At 26.0% G+C, this 14,875-nt stretch overlaps 2 protein-coding genes across 4 annotated transcripts; one reads left to right on the forward strand and one right to left on the reverse strand.

Moving 5' to 3' along the window:
- Positions 1-429: 429 nt before the first annotated feature.
- On the forward strand, positions 430-1,999 carry BCIN_14g03710 (hypothetical protein; the record flags this gene model as incomplete). Of its 2 annotated transcripts, XM_024697188.1 has the most annotated exons (5): positions 430-731; positions 858-1,169; positions 1,233-1,252; positions 1,307-1,636; positions 1,730-1,999. In XM_024697188.1, exons 1-5 carry the CDS (start codon positions 581-583, stop codon positions 1,997-1,999), a joined length of 1,083 nt encoding a protein of 360 aa, XP_024553003.1. In that variant the 5' UTR covers positions 430-580. The 2 variants fall into 2 exon arrangements, with proteins under 2 accessions (XP_024553003.1, XP_024553004.1); XM_024697189.1 differs by lacking the exon at positions 430-731 and having other exon boundaries at positions 824-1,169.
- Positions 2,000-13,430: 11,431 nt separating this feature from the next.
- On the reverse strand, positions 13,431-14,210 carry BCIN_14g03720 (hypothetical protein). Of its 2 annotated transcripts, XM_024697190.1 has the most exons (3): positions 14,020-14,210; positions 13,810-13,964; positions 13,431-13,750 (listed from the first exon to the last, which is right to left on the reverse strand). In XM_024697190.1, exons 2-3 carry the CDS (start codon positions 13,816-13,818, stop codon positions 13,508-13,510), a joined length of 252 nt encoding a protein of 83 aa, XP_024553006.1. In that variant the 5' UTR covers positions 13,819-13,964; positions 14,020-14,210; the 3' UTR covers positions 13,431-13,507. The 2 variants fall into 2 exon arrangements, with proteins under 2 accessions (XP_024553006.1, XP_024553005.1); XM_024697191.1 differs by having other exon boundaries at positions 13,431-13,964.
- Positions 14,211-14,875: the final 665 nt, after the last annotated feature.

Below are 14,875 nucleotides of genomic sequence, written 5' to 3' on the forward strand. Positions count from 1 at the left end.
CGAAGAGCGTCTTTTCCAGCCAAGCCTTTTTCCAATTTTTTGTACCCTTTTCTTCTTTAATATTCGAGTATTGACTTATCGTAGTTGTTTTCTAAACCGTTTTTCTAACTAGAGAAATTCACGAACTAAACACATCTTCAAATTGGGCGAGCGATTCCTGAACACATGATGGAGTCCAAAGGTGGTAAGAGTTCGGCGACGGTAGAGCTTGGAACCATCGAAAATTTGAGAGAGGTGTCCCGTCGTCGAACAGAAGACAAAGATCGAAATGAATTGGTCCGATTGGGAAAAAATCCAGTCCTCAAAGTTGGTTACCCTGTCTCTTAATTCTCCATTAGTTCATACTGGTCGTTGCCAAATAGTCTGAAATGCGCAATAATAACACAGGGGTATACAGAGAAACTTCGGCTTCATATCTATTGTCGGCTTGAGTTGTACTGTTTTAATCACATGGGAAGCAGCCCTGATTCTCTTTCTCAGTGGGCTCCAGAATGGCGGCCCAGCTGGAATAATCTACGGTTTCATCCTTATATGGATTGGCAATCTTTCAGTCTTCTCGACACTTTCAGAACTAGTATCAATGGCCCCTACTTCTGGAGGGCAGTATCATTGGGTTTCTATGCTCGCACCGCCGTCGTGTGCCAAATTTTTGAGTTATCTAACTGGCTGGCTTACACTCGGAGGATGGCAGGGCTCTGTTGCCTCCGGTGGATACCTAACGGGGACTATGAGTGAGTTCTTTCTTCTTTCATCTTTCTCCATGAGCCTGAAGCCTCGTCTAGGGCTTGGCATTTCTATTTCATTTACATTCTGATTTTTCAATGATAATATATGCTAACTACACAACAAACCTTTAGTCCAAGGTCTCATTTCCTTAACTATACCAAGCTACATACCTCATGGGTGGCAAGGTATGCTTCTCTTTTGGGCTGTAATACTATTTGCCGTCTCCATCAATACAATAGTCAGCAGTCTTTTGCCCAAATTTGAAGGACTGATCCTCATTCTGCATATTTGTGGGTTCTTTGCCATCCTGATCACACTCGTGATTCTTGGGCCACATGATACATCTAAGAATTTATTTACAGTCTGGCTGAATAGTGGCGGATGGTCGACCCAGGGCCTATCATTCTTTGTTGGACTTACTGGCAACGTTTTTGCTTTCGTCGGTGAGATTCATGCAATTTCTTCCTGACCGAAGAGCCCGTATCGCTAATCATTTAACTCTGAAGGCGCGGATGGTGCATTCCATGTAAAACTTCCCTCTATTATACTTTGCCCGAACTTATACTCACATGGTAGCTAGATGTCCGAGGAAATCCGTAATCCGTCTCTCGTTGTGCCACGAGCAATCATGCTGAGTATCATAATAAATGGCAGTATGGGCTTTGCCATGGTCATTGCTTTGCTTTTCTGCATTGGGGATATCGATGCAGCTCTCGCAACAAACACTGGATATCCTTATATGGAGATATTCCTTCAAGCAACAAGATCGGTTTCAGGCGCTGCAGTCATGGCATCTATTATAGCTATACTAGGCATCTGCGCTACCGTCGGTACGCTGGCTTCCACATCTAGAATGTTTTGGTCTTTCTCAAGAGATCGAGGGCTTCCAGAATGGCGCACTCTTCAAAAAGTAAGTATCCTCTACATATAATTTCATCTTTTTCCACTATTCACAGATCGAGACAGTACCCGGAGCTAACCTCAAATCTAACCGTCGAATTAGGTCAATACTCGTACCACTATACCATTGTATGCAATCGCCGTAACAACAGTTATAGCTTGTCTCCTCTCGATAATTACTGTTGGGTCTGCCACGGCCTTCAAAGACGTCATATCGTTGTCGGTGTCTGGCCTATACAGTTCGTATTTGATCTGCGCAGTTCTTCTACTCTACCGTCGAGTTACAGGGGGACTTCAACACGTGACTACGAGCGAAGTTTCCATAGCCAGAACTATCGCGGAGGGAAAGTTGACTTGGGGTACGTTGATCTGAATGCGCTTGATCTATTGCCCAGTGACTTACAATACCCTGTGGTGGCAAAGTTAATAATTTCGACGAAAAGAAATTAAAGGTAGATGGAAGAGAAGCGAGCGTAAGAGTTAGGAGAAGGAGAGGAGCGAGCGTAAGAGCTAAAAGGAGAGGGGGAGGCATTAGCCGAAAGCTTAAAGAGGATCATTCACTTCACTTTCAATTTATTCTTTAATCAGAAGCTTTACCATTATATCATGTTATATAGAATATACTGTTTATATACATTATCTATTTAACTCTAATCTATATATTCATATTCATTTCAATTACTAATCGAATTCAATATAAATAAAGTATTGTTTATAAATATTGTTTTTATAAATAAAAATAATAATATAAATATAATATTGATATCTTTTAATTTATATATATATATTCAAATAAGAATAAAGTAATTTTCATTATAAATTCGAATTATAATTTAATAATGAAAGATTGAAAGCTATATAGATCGATTAGATAAGATCGATAAGATAATAGTTAAATCACCTAATCGTCATTTCGAAAGAATGAAAGGAAGATTAGATTCTTTATTTAAAGAATGACCGGATTAGGAAAAGGATTTTAAATAAAGAAAGCTGATTCTAAGCGAATAAGCATAAAAAGGGATCTAATCCCTCAAATTGTAAAATAAGAAAGTTAATCTCATATAATTTTTCAATCAAAATCACGTGTCACACTGCTTATATAGTCCATTAGTCATTCACCCGAGCATGCTTCCATCTTATATATATATATTATATATATATAATCACCCTTCATATGCTTTCGACCTACAACAAAAGTATTGATCATTTTAAGCTAAAATTCAAACTAGAATTCAAGAATTTCACTAAGTCCCTTTAAAATAAAAATTTCTAATTATTCACGAAAGAAAAAGCCTCCTAATTAATACTTTAAAAACGCTTTTTTCAATACATTATAAAAATATTGACTATTTTCTGGGGCTGACAAAGCGGCCACTTCGTCAATCGCGGATTCTGCCACCACAGGGTAATGGATAGGACCATGGCACGTTCCGGGAACTTTCGGTATCATAAACAACGGCTTCGCCATTTTATACTTGATTATCATGTTATTCTTCAGTTTCTGGCCGCCCGCTACTCCAGTTACAGCAGCGTCAATGAATTACAATGTCCTTGTGACTGGATCTATTGTTATTATTAGCATTATCTATTACGCAATTCGCGGGCGATATAAATGAATATTACAGAAACTGCCTTTAGAGTTATATAGAAGTATTTAAAGATCTTTCGAAATAATTTAAATTAAATTTCAAATAGGAATTCAATAAGATTATAATTAATTACAATTTTTATAATTATAATAATAAAATTAATAATTATTATTTTAAATATAAAGTTTTATATTATAATAAAATCTATTCTCTTATATAAATCTTTATCTCATTTAAACAATTGAAATAATCAATTGCTTTTGAAATATTATCATTTCTAAATTGTTTATTACAGAATATTAATCCTATAACTTTTAATATTCTAATTTATCTTTTATTTTAAAATTAATCCTTTAAAATATTATTAATATAATTTTATAAAAAGTTTATAAAATTATATTTAATATTTTCTAAAATCTCTTGTTTTAGAAATTATATTTTATATTTCTAGAATATTTTATAATTAATATTATATATATATTTAAAGCTTTCTTTAAATATTTAGTATTTCTTGATATATTATAATTAAATTATTGAGATCTATAATATTATTATAATTTATATATTAATAATTTTATAACTTATTATTAATTTATTATAATATTATCTCTTTCTTAATTTAATATTTGTTTTAAATATTTATATTAATATATTTTCCTTTTTGTATATTTAATAATTATAATGTTTCTTTTTTTCTTTATTATATTTCCTTTAAATATTAACAAAAGAAAAGAACAAATCCGTTTTATTCATTTTGTTGAATAAAAAGGTTTCGAAATATTTTTATATTTATTATACGAATATATTGATTATAAATATATTGTTTTGTTTTCTGATTCTTTATAATATAATGAATATATTTGTAATAATAAAAAATATAATATTCAAGATTTATTTGAAAATGATTGGGAAAGTTTGTTTTAATAAAAGGAGAAATTGAATTAAAAAAAAGAAAAGATTATAATTAAAATTCTATAATTGTAAAAATAGAAATGTTTTTTATTGAAATATGAATTTGAAATGCTTTATTATAATTTATAAACTTTTAATAAATTAATAAAAATAAAAGAAAAAAAGAGATTAAAAAAGGAAAAGATTGAAAAGGAATATATTAAAAAAGAAATAATAAATATTGATATTACACTTATTTTTATTGATTCTTCTTTTTTTGATTTCTTCAATTCTTTTTTATTTAAATTATTTAAAATGGATTTTGAGATTTTATTAATAAGTATAGATATTTCAAATGAAATGCTTATAGTTTTTTAAAATAGTTAAGATCCTTTTTGAATTCCTATATATTTTTTAAATATAGATAGTTTAATTATTTAATTAAATATTTGATTTTATTTCTAATATATTTATAATCTAATATTGTTTCGATATTATATATAGTATTTGAATTGATTGATTCAATTTTTATAAATAATATATTTAATGTTTCTAATAATACTGATTTGAATAAGGATATATGAAATATTAAATAAATATTTATTATATTTAGTAATTTCAATTGATAATTAATCGTTCCTATTACCTTATCAATCTTGAATAGTTTTAATTTCCTATAATTGAATTTATTGTTTGATTTTTTAGTTTCGATATTTTGTTATAGCAAATAAACTTTATCTTTTTTTTTAAATATAGATTTTATATTATATTTTATATTATAATATATTATTATTTTAAAAGATATAAATTTTAAATTAAGAATCAATTGCTTTTGAAGATCTTTTAATTATTCGATTTGTATTATTATTAATTTAATATTAACTTTTTATAATATTGGGATTTTATATGCTTGTAAATTAAATCTAAAATTAACTTGTATTGGAATGATTTTTATAGTTTCCATTTCCAATATATTATATATGAATTATATTATAAATAATAGTTCTACCCAATTATTTTATTAATAATTTATATAACATTTAAAATATATTTTCATTATTTAATTGATTCTTTTTGTTTAATTATTTATTTATAAATGAAAAAATATTAATAATTTTCTTTTAATATTTATAAATACTAATAAAATAATTTAGAATTTCGAGGTAAAAAGTTTATTTCGATTTGAGATTATTTTATTTGATACTTTATATATGCTTATTATAATCCTTAAAAATATATATATTAGTTATTTAGTATTCTATATTTTCTTGAATAATATTATATATATAAATTTTGTTAATCTATTTATTATATTGAATATTATATTGTATTCAATTTCTATAATAGAATCCTTTGAGAATAGTAATTTGATTACAAAATTCTATATAATGGATTTTTATAATTGAGAAAGTATATTTGAAATCTGGAATTGATTATATAAAGTATATTGTAATGATTTGTTTTATATATAAATATTACAATTTCTAATAATTTTTTCAATTATTATTTTTATTTATAAAAAATAATTGATTTTCTATATTTTTATAAATGTTTTTGTAATTCCTTAATATTTATATATTGGTAATCTATATTATTCCATTATAAATTCCTTAATTATTTGATTCGGAATATATACTTTTTTATAAAAATATATAATATTATTTTCTATAATGAATTCTAATTCTATTATCTTATATATATATATAGCAATAATATTCTTATTATAATATAATTGGATTTGTTTTCTAAAATAATTGTTTTTTAATAAATATATTATTATAAATTATAATGTATTGTAAATTAGTAATTCGCTGTCTTTTTTGAATATAATATATAATTTGTATATTTTGTTTTCTTAATATTTTGATTTTCAATTAAAAATATTAGCTTTAATATTTTCTAATCCTTTAATATATAAAATTCTAAAATTATAATTAATTATAATTTTCGATTATTTGATTTATTATTTGTTTAATTATTTCATTATAATAAAATAAACCAAATTTTTATAATTTGTATATATTTGTATTATATATTTCGATCCTTTCAAATATATTTGTTATTTTTTAAATATATTGATTATCATCAATAATTCTTTATTATATATTTTATAATTCAATTTAGTTAATAATAGTTTTCGAAAATAAAATACAATTGATTAATATTTTTTATTCTAATTTAATTAATTCAAAACTATTTTTATAACAAAATCTAAAGAGTCCATTTTCATTATAATTTCTTTCTTTAAATCAAAAATCAATAATATTAATTCTTTTATTATTATTTATTTAAATATATCGAATAACTTTTATACTTTAATAATCCATTCAAAACTTCTTTAATCTTTTCTAATTAATATAATTAAAGATATAGTAATCCCTAAATAACCCTTAATAAATCTTCTATAAAAATTAATAAACCCTAAAAAGAATTGTACTTCCTTAATTATAATTAATTACTTTTATTCAAATATTACTTTAACTTTGTTTTTACTCATTTTGAATCCTTGATTTGATATAATGAATTTTAAGAATTCTATTTTTATAATATAGAATTTGTATTTGCTTAATTTGTATAGTAAGTCTACCTTGAATAAGCTTTCAAAAATATTACTAATATTCTTAATATATTGAATCTTATTATTTGAATATATTAGAATATTGTTTAAATAGTATATATAATAAATATCTAAATATTATAATAATATATTATTTATAAGTTTTATAAAAGTAATTAATATATTAATTAATCTAAATAATATAATTTAATATTTGTATAATCTGTATTTTATTTTAAAAGTAGTTTTTTATTTTTTACCTTTTTTTATTTTAATTAAATAATAATTATTATGTAGGTTTATTTTAATAAATATTGTAATTTTATTTAATTAATCTTTTAATTTTGTAATTAATAAAAATAAATATTAATTCTTTTTAATAAATATATTAAGCTTTTTATAATCTATAATTAGTTTATCGGGTTTATCTTTTTTGAATATTTATATAATTGGATTAGCTATTTGGAATACGGATTCCCTAATCTATTCCTTAGCTAAATTATTGTCGATATATTCTCTAAACCTTTTTAATTTATTAATTGATATTGAATAAATTAAAATATATATAGATATTTTATCTTTCTTTAATATTATTTTATAATCCTATAATTTATATTCCAATAAAACCTTATAGATTCCTAATTCTTTGAAAATATATTTATAATTTTTATATTATTCTAATATCATAAGCTTTTTTTTTATTTCAATTATAATTTTGTATTATATTATTAACTTCTACATTTATAAAGAAAATATACTAACCTTCGCTTTTAATAAAGAATCCTAAATTAAATATTTTATATTACTAGTATTATTTATATTCAATTCTTTTTAGTATATATTATATTTCACAAATGCTTTTAATATATCTCTATAACTATTTTTGTATTAATCAAATATTATAATTTCTTATATTCAATCTATTTTCGAATTATATACTTTTAATTATAATATTCCTAAAATAATTTATTATTAATTTAATAATACAATATTAAATTATATAATCTTTATATATTAAATTATATTCATTTATATTGGAATTATTTTTTATAAAAAATTTTTATTAAATCCTATTAGCTATTTATTAATTAATTATAATCAATAAAGATATTATTTTATTTAAAATAATATTTTCAAATATTTTATAATTTTTAATACAATAAAATTTCCTATAACCTCTAAATCTATTATAACTAATTATATATATTCATTTATTTAAACTTTATAATATATTTATTTTATTTATTCTATAATATTCAATTATTAAATAACTTTATAAACTTTTTACAAAATTATATTGAAAATTAAATCTTTATATATTATATTATTTTAATAATTCTTTGTTTTTCTTTTTTTAAAAAACCATTCAATTATTTCTTTATTTAATCAATAAATTCCATAAAATTCATTATAACAAATTATTCAATTCATTATAATATAATCTACTTTTATTTTATTCTAATAACTTTTTTCTATTATAAAAAGTATTAGAATTCTATAATACTTTTACTTTTATAAATCTATTACATTTATATTCTTTTGATTTTATAATAATTCCTTTAATAATTATTAGAATTCCTTAACAATAAAAATCTTAATATTTTCGAATTTAATTAGATTTTTTGGAATTATAAAGATAGCATTAAATTAGCCTTTATTGAATTTAGATTTGAAATTACCTTTTTTTCCTTCTATCTTCTTACTTCAACAATTTACTATTCAATATTTTGCTTTTCTATATTCAAAATATAAATTGTTTTTTCGTTTTCATTTCTTTTTCAAATCATCATTCTCATTTATATAATATATAACATCTAATTCCATAGAATCTTTATATCTTTATAAATTATAATATAATCTATTCTCATTTTTATAATAATACTCTTGCTTCTGATTTCCTTAAAATTTATATAATCTTTAATTTTATCAATATTTATAAAAATGATTATCTAATTCAATAAAATCCTAAATTAAATTATTTAGATTTATATTCTCAATAAATCTTTTTAATTCCAATCTAACTTCTAATTTGAATCCCTTACAATAATAACTTATAATAACAATTTCGTTTTATTTAATTATTCCAATATATCTTCAAAATTCTATAATATATTTCAATATTAATCCTATCTATTTAAAATTAAAGATCTTATCTTCCACTACCTTTAATTCATTAGAATTTCCAAAGATTCTACAAATCTCTATCTTAAATTCTTTAAAACTATTAAAAATTATTCGAATAAATTATATACAATCTTTATTATTATATTCGAAATAATTATACAAATATAATTGAATTTATTTGATTATTTCACCTCGAAAATATAATACAATTTATATACTTTTGGATTTCTTAATAATGAATTTATTCTTATTGAATCAAAAATAGATTTCAAATTGTAAAAGGAAAATATCAAGTTTTTATCAATTACTTTAATATTTATTTAATAAAGCAATCTTAAATATTTCATTAATAATAATCTTCTTTAAAATATTAATTATCTCGATATCATTAATATCTTTAATAAACTGATTTATAACAATAGCTTTGAATACTATATTAGCAATTAATTATCAAATCGATATTTGAAACAAAAAGGATATTTAAAATATTACAAAAACTGCTTCTAGAATTATATAGAAATATCTAGAAATCTCTCAAAATGATTTAGATTAAATTTCAAATAGAAATTCAATAAAGTTATAACTAATTGCAATTTTTATAATTATAATAATAAAACTAATAATTATTATTTTAAATATAAAGCTTTACATTATAATGAAATCCATTTCTTTATATAGATTTTCATTTTATTTAAACAATTGGAATAGCCGATTGTTTTTGGAATACTATCATTCCTGAATTGTTTATTACAGAATACTAATCCTATAACTTTTGATATTCTAATTTATCTTTTATTTTGGGATTAATCTTTTAGAATATTATTAATATAACTTTGTGAAAAATTTGCAAAGTTATATTTAGTATTTCCTAGGATCTATTATTCTAAAAACTATATCTTATGTTTCTAAAATATCCTATAACTAATACTATATATATGCTTGAGGCTTTCTTTAGATATCTAATATCCCTTGGTATATTACAATTGAATTATTAAGGCTTATAATACTATTATAGCTTATACATTAGTGATTCTACAGCCTGTTACTAATCCATTGTAACAATGGGTCGGACCAGTCATTGAAATTCAGCAGTGACATCTTAACGACTCAGGGTTTTTACGTTTTTTTGGCGTTGTCAAAGAATTGCAGGCCGAGAAAGAGATTTTGAAGATATATACTTGCTTTCGGGAATGTAGAGTTTGAGGTCGTCGCCTAGTGTAGAATTGAGACAGGCTGTTAGATATCATTTATATCGAACTATTTGGCCAAATTATATATTCTACTGCTATATGTATTAGTTGCTTCATTTCGGATAGACGATAATAAACTACGTTATAATATTACTCTATATTACTTTTCCTGAAGTTTTTAGATTATGTTGTAGCTATATAATATTAAAAAAATAGATAATAATACTTCCCTTTCAAAATTCTTAATTTTAATATTTATAAATAAATTCTTTAATAAAAGAGTTTATATTATTTTTATAATACTAATTTGAAAAATAAACTAAAAAAAAGAGAGAAAATTTATTTAAAAAAAAATAAATTCAATATTATAATATAATAGAAGTTGTGAATTTGAATATAAGAAAAAGAAAATAAATATTGAAATAACAATAATAATGTATAAAATATTATATTGAATATCTACATTCTCAATATAATCAAAATAAAAAATAATTAATCATTATCTTTTCATAAAACAATAAAATTTTATTTTTAGATTCTAAAATATTTTTTCAAAAATTATATTAAAACAAAAATGAAAATATACTATGTGCGTTTAGGGAAAACGATTTACAAAAAACGATTTCAAAAGCAGCAATTATTAGGAGTATGTATATTTTTTTCGAATATTAAAGTATCAACAAAAAGGCTTGTAATTTGATAATATAAAATTATACTTACTTAAATATAATATTCATTATGAATACTATTTTAACAATGATGAATTCGGATTTTATAAATAGATCTTATATTATATTGTTTAGATAATACTTAATCCCGAAAATTATATTTTGAAATATAGTATTTTGTAAAATCTAATATTAAATCTTTGTAATCTCAATACAAAGATTAATTTATATTAAATTGAAAATGGGAATTTATATATAGGTATTCGAATCTATAATAAAACAGTTTTTTATTATTAAGCCGAAAAAGGAAGTTGATAAATAGTTGTTAGGTAGTTTTTTTAGTCGAGTTGAAAAATAGGGTTTCATAATCAAAGTCTAGTTCTAATTTATAGGGTAGGAAACGAATTGTTATTTTTTGTAGATAGTTGATAGGTATTTATTGGGTTGTAATCTCAAGGACGAATCTGGATGTGTATTGATAGTATTTCAGTTATATGGGGTATGCGCGGAAGAGCTTTTGAATCCTTTCAATAAGCTTATCATAAGTGCCATCAAGCGATGCGTTATTACAATATTGGGGTCAAATGATTTCCTGGGTATATCGAAATCGAAGGCAACGAAATAGTAGATCGCTTAACTAACCTAGGAATATCGGATTCAATAAACACTGGTCTATTAATGTTGCCGACGGTAAATAGTATTCGATCTGATCTCAAAGCTAGATATCGATATACAAAAACATTCTGATAGACTTCAGTGAGCAATATGATCTCCCCAGAATATAAAATGTGAAGGCTAGTGTACAAGATTACTGAGCCACCCACTCTTCAGCTTCCACGCGGAATACTTCATAGGCTTTTAGCAATGCGAACTAGCCATAATGACTTTGCAGCTTATCATATCAGATTTAACCACAAAAACAGTCACAACGAATACTTATACAGCAATAACAAAACCCCCTTTCATTTCTTCCAATATCCAATCAATAACAAATCGCAAGCCAACTAGCCTCTCGCACCCAATCAACTCCGCTTCGAATACAATACAATCAAATATATCAATCGCCTCCTACACACACAAAACAGTTTCACAAAGCTCCCCTCCGGAATTGGGATTTTCACTCAGATCTATACTAACTTCGTCTAAAAAGAAACAAAAACAAACCACTCACCCAACATAAAGAAGAACACTTCACCTCTAATATCAAACCGAACCGACCACCACCCATCGATCTCCCAATCCACAACGATCACTCTCATCACTCACCGCCCCCCGAATGACTACTCACCAGCCTCAAAGAGGCCCCTCTCAGAAACCGATCGGACACCCTATCGAGCGAATCGATCCAGAGCATAGCCGAAGAGGGGAGCAATACTCCAAAAGAAAAAATTGCTAAACTACTATGAGCAGCAAAAGCACTGCACTCCATAGGCCCAATCCTTAGTATATCTAGAATACCCCTAGGGAAGTTATAGATTAAATGTTAATTACTATAAATAAATACTGGGTTGTAATTACCAATCCCTGAAAAAATAAAATAAGATATTTGACCAATAAAAAGCTTCTAGAAAACACCTACAGTATCAAACAAATGCTTATTATTGAATACTAAATTCAATAGCTTATTACTAATTGATTATAACTTGTATATGATTTGTATATAACTCATTGGAATAGAATTCAGAGCAATTATCACTATACAAATTATTTATTAAGCATTCAGAATTCGAATTGTTTTTTTATAAATTCGAAATATCAAATTTATAATCATTTACATAACTCATTCCTCTATCCAAATCGAAAACTTAGAACTTCTCTCTTTCTTTCATTATTAGCATTCTATAAACTATCATACAGATTTTAAAAATAGTATTCTATAACATATAACAGAAAACCTAGCTTTCCTTCGACATTTAATATACAAATCATTTATAAAGTAATATAATTTCTTTTTGCCTAGCCTGTTGAGCCAAATCATTTATTCATATATATAGAATATAGTTCTTCCCATCTACAAGTGTATTTCACTTGTAGATTATAAGTTAGTCATACAAGCTCTTTCTCAAATATTTGCTAAGCGAATATTCATACAGCAGAATCCGTGGGTTTACTTCGAGTAGAAAGAAACGGAGAAGTTCATGATCCTACAATTAGTCAGGTCCGAGATGACTGTGCGCCAAAATTATCTGATTGTAGCATGCCTCACTCAACGGACACAAAATCGAACGCAGAAGACTCTCGCAAGAAATCCATGCTGAAAAATCAGTGGCCGACAACTGGAGACACTTGCTTGTCAACTGCCGGAGTTAGATTACCGCCTTTACAACTATCAAACGAGATTTTCTATTCCAAAGGAGACACAACTTCTAATGATACCTCCATCATGACATCCAAGATCTCTGAGGTTAAGGAAGGGAAAGTCGGTGAGGTAAATAAGCTAAAGCTTTACCTTGGAATTTGCTTGATGAATGGTATATATGCATCTAGTATGAGAAAGAAAGAAGAAGCGGCTTCAAGTCTCAGATTTACAAGCACTGTGAGCCTAGTCGTTCCTTCTATTAAGGGCATGGACTTTACTTTGAAAGTCACTCTATCTAAATCGTTCGGAGAGTCAATCTTGGAATTCATCAATTCTGCACAACATCTACACCACCTATTTGGTGATTTCATTTTCAGAGCTATAATAGATAGCAGAGCGATATGTAAAGCAAGGTAAGAGGGAGTACGCGGGTTCAGTAGCGCTATCACTGTGCTTTTCGAGGATGATGGTCACAATAAAAGTGATTGTAAGGTGGCAATAATGTTGAATTCTTTGATGGGAAACAAATTTCTTGTGGATTTGTTCTTGAGTTCTTAGTGATCTCAATCGTTGCTAGCTCTTGCCAATCTAAAATTTGTATTTTCTACCTCTATCTCGTCCCAGGCATCGAGCGTTATATTCGCTTCATTTGAATTTGTCAATATCTTTCTTGTTATCGTGTTCACGCCCCTTATGATTATTTTGCCACCTCCTTCCATCCATGATATAAACCTACAATAGTTGACTGCCTTAAAAGTGTGATTACCAGAGATATATTTGTAATCTCCGTTGATTGTTTGTTCGGTCTGTGATATCGTTGTCATTCTTAGGATCTGCAAAAATCTGAATAACTTAAGCAACTTACTTCAGGCATTGTATTTGGGACTGATAATCTTGATGAAATAAATCTTCTTGTATTAACTGATCTGTACACTTTCTTTCATACGTATTCTTTGCTCGATATAGAGACGATTGCGTGGTTGCATAACTGCTGGAAGGTCTACCAATTAACTTCGCTTACTACAACTTTTAATCAGCGAGGCACAAAGGTATTCACAGAAGGGATATATATTACTTGAGATATATTATCATGGAGATAGAATGAATAGCGAGAGCTTAAAGCTTGAAGTAGGTATGGATGGGTGCTCGATGTGATGTTCTAATGCCTAGTCTTGACAAAAAGATAAACTTTGAAGGATAGGTAATATATTTCTGCGGTGTGATTTGAAAGATGAGAATATTATGACCCGAGATAATCGCAAAAGCGAGAAATTTTAATGGGGAGGGGGGGAGAGGGTGTAGTGATTCAGCGGAATAGGTACGTGTACGGATTCTAATGGACACATGATATTGGTTGGACAACCCATTCGGTGACAACTTTTTTTTTTAATTCCGGATTATTAATCTCTAGCCACAATAACCTGGACTTGTGTTCGTAGAAACCAATTCGATACCACGGAAAGTCTTGGTTTGTGATGTTCAATAAACACACTCGCTATTCGCGACACGGAAAAAGAAAAAGGATCGCGAAACTTGAAAAGAAATAGCATTATAATAGAGAATTCATTTCTATGGGTTAAGTTTTTTTGGAGGAAATATATAAGCATTATACGTACTGTTGCTAAGTGTAAGAGTTCATGTTAACTATATCAAGACTATATATCCTTAGGTAGTTAGGATCTGGAGATTCAGCCTTGGGCTGCTAAATGGAGTAGTTGTGTATTTGTACGAACCGCTCCCTTCGGCGTTGTGGTAAGGATCAAGTATCCACTCCTCATTGAATGAGAGAAAAATACTGTTCTTGTGACTATGCATTAGAACTCCAATAATCAATTTCATCCAGGTTTAGGGCAGGATCAGAACGTAAGAAAGTGGTGTTTACCTTCTACGTGCCTACCCCGCCCCCAGGATATGTGGATTGTCTTTCTTTT

Source organism: Botrytis cinerea, chromosome 14, assembly GCF_000143535.2.
Source record: "Botrytis cinerea B05.10 chromosome 14, complete sequence".
In the NCBI taxonomy this organism is placed as follows: domain Eukaryota; kingdom Fungi; phylum Ascomycota; class Leotiomycetes; order Helotiales; family Sclerotiniaceae; genus Botrytis; species Botrytis cinerea.

What these genes read in the sequence shown, in the direction of transcription:
- BCIN_14g03720 (XM_024697191.1), bottom strand. Translation starts at nt 13,768, where the DNA reads ATGACAACGATATCACAGACCGAACAAACAATCAACGGAGATTACAAA.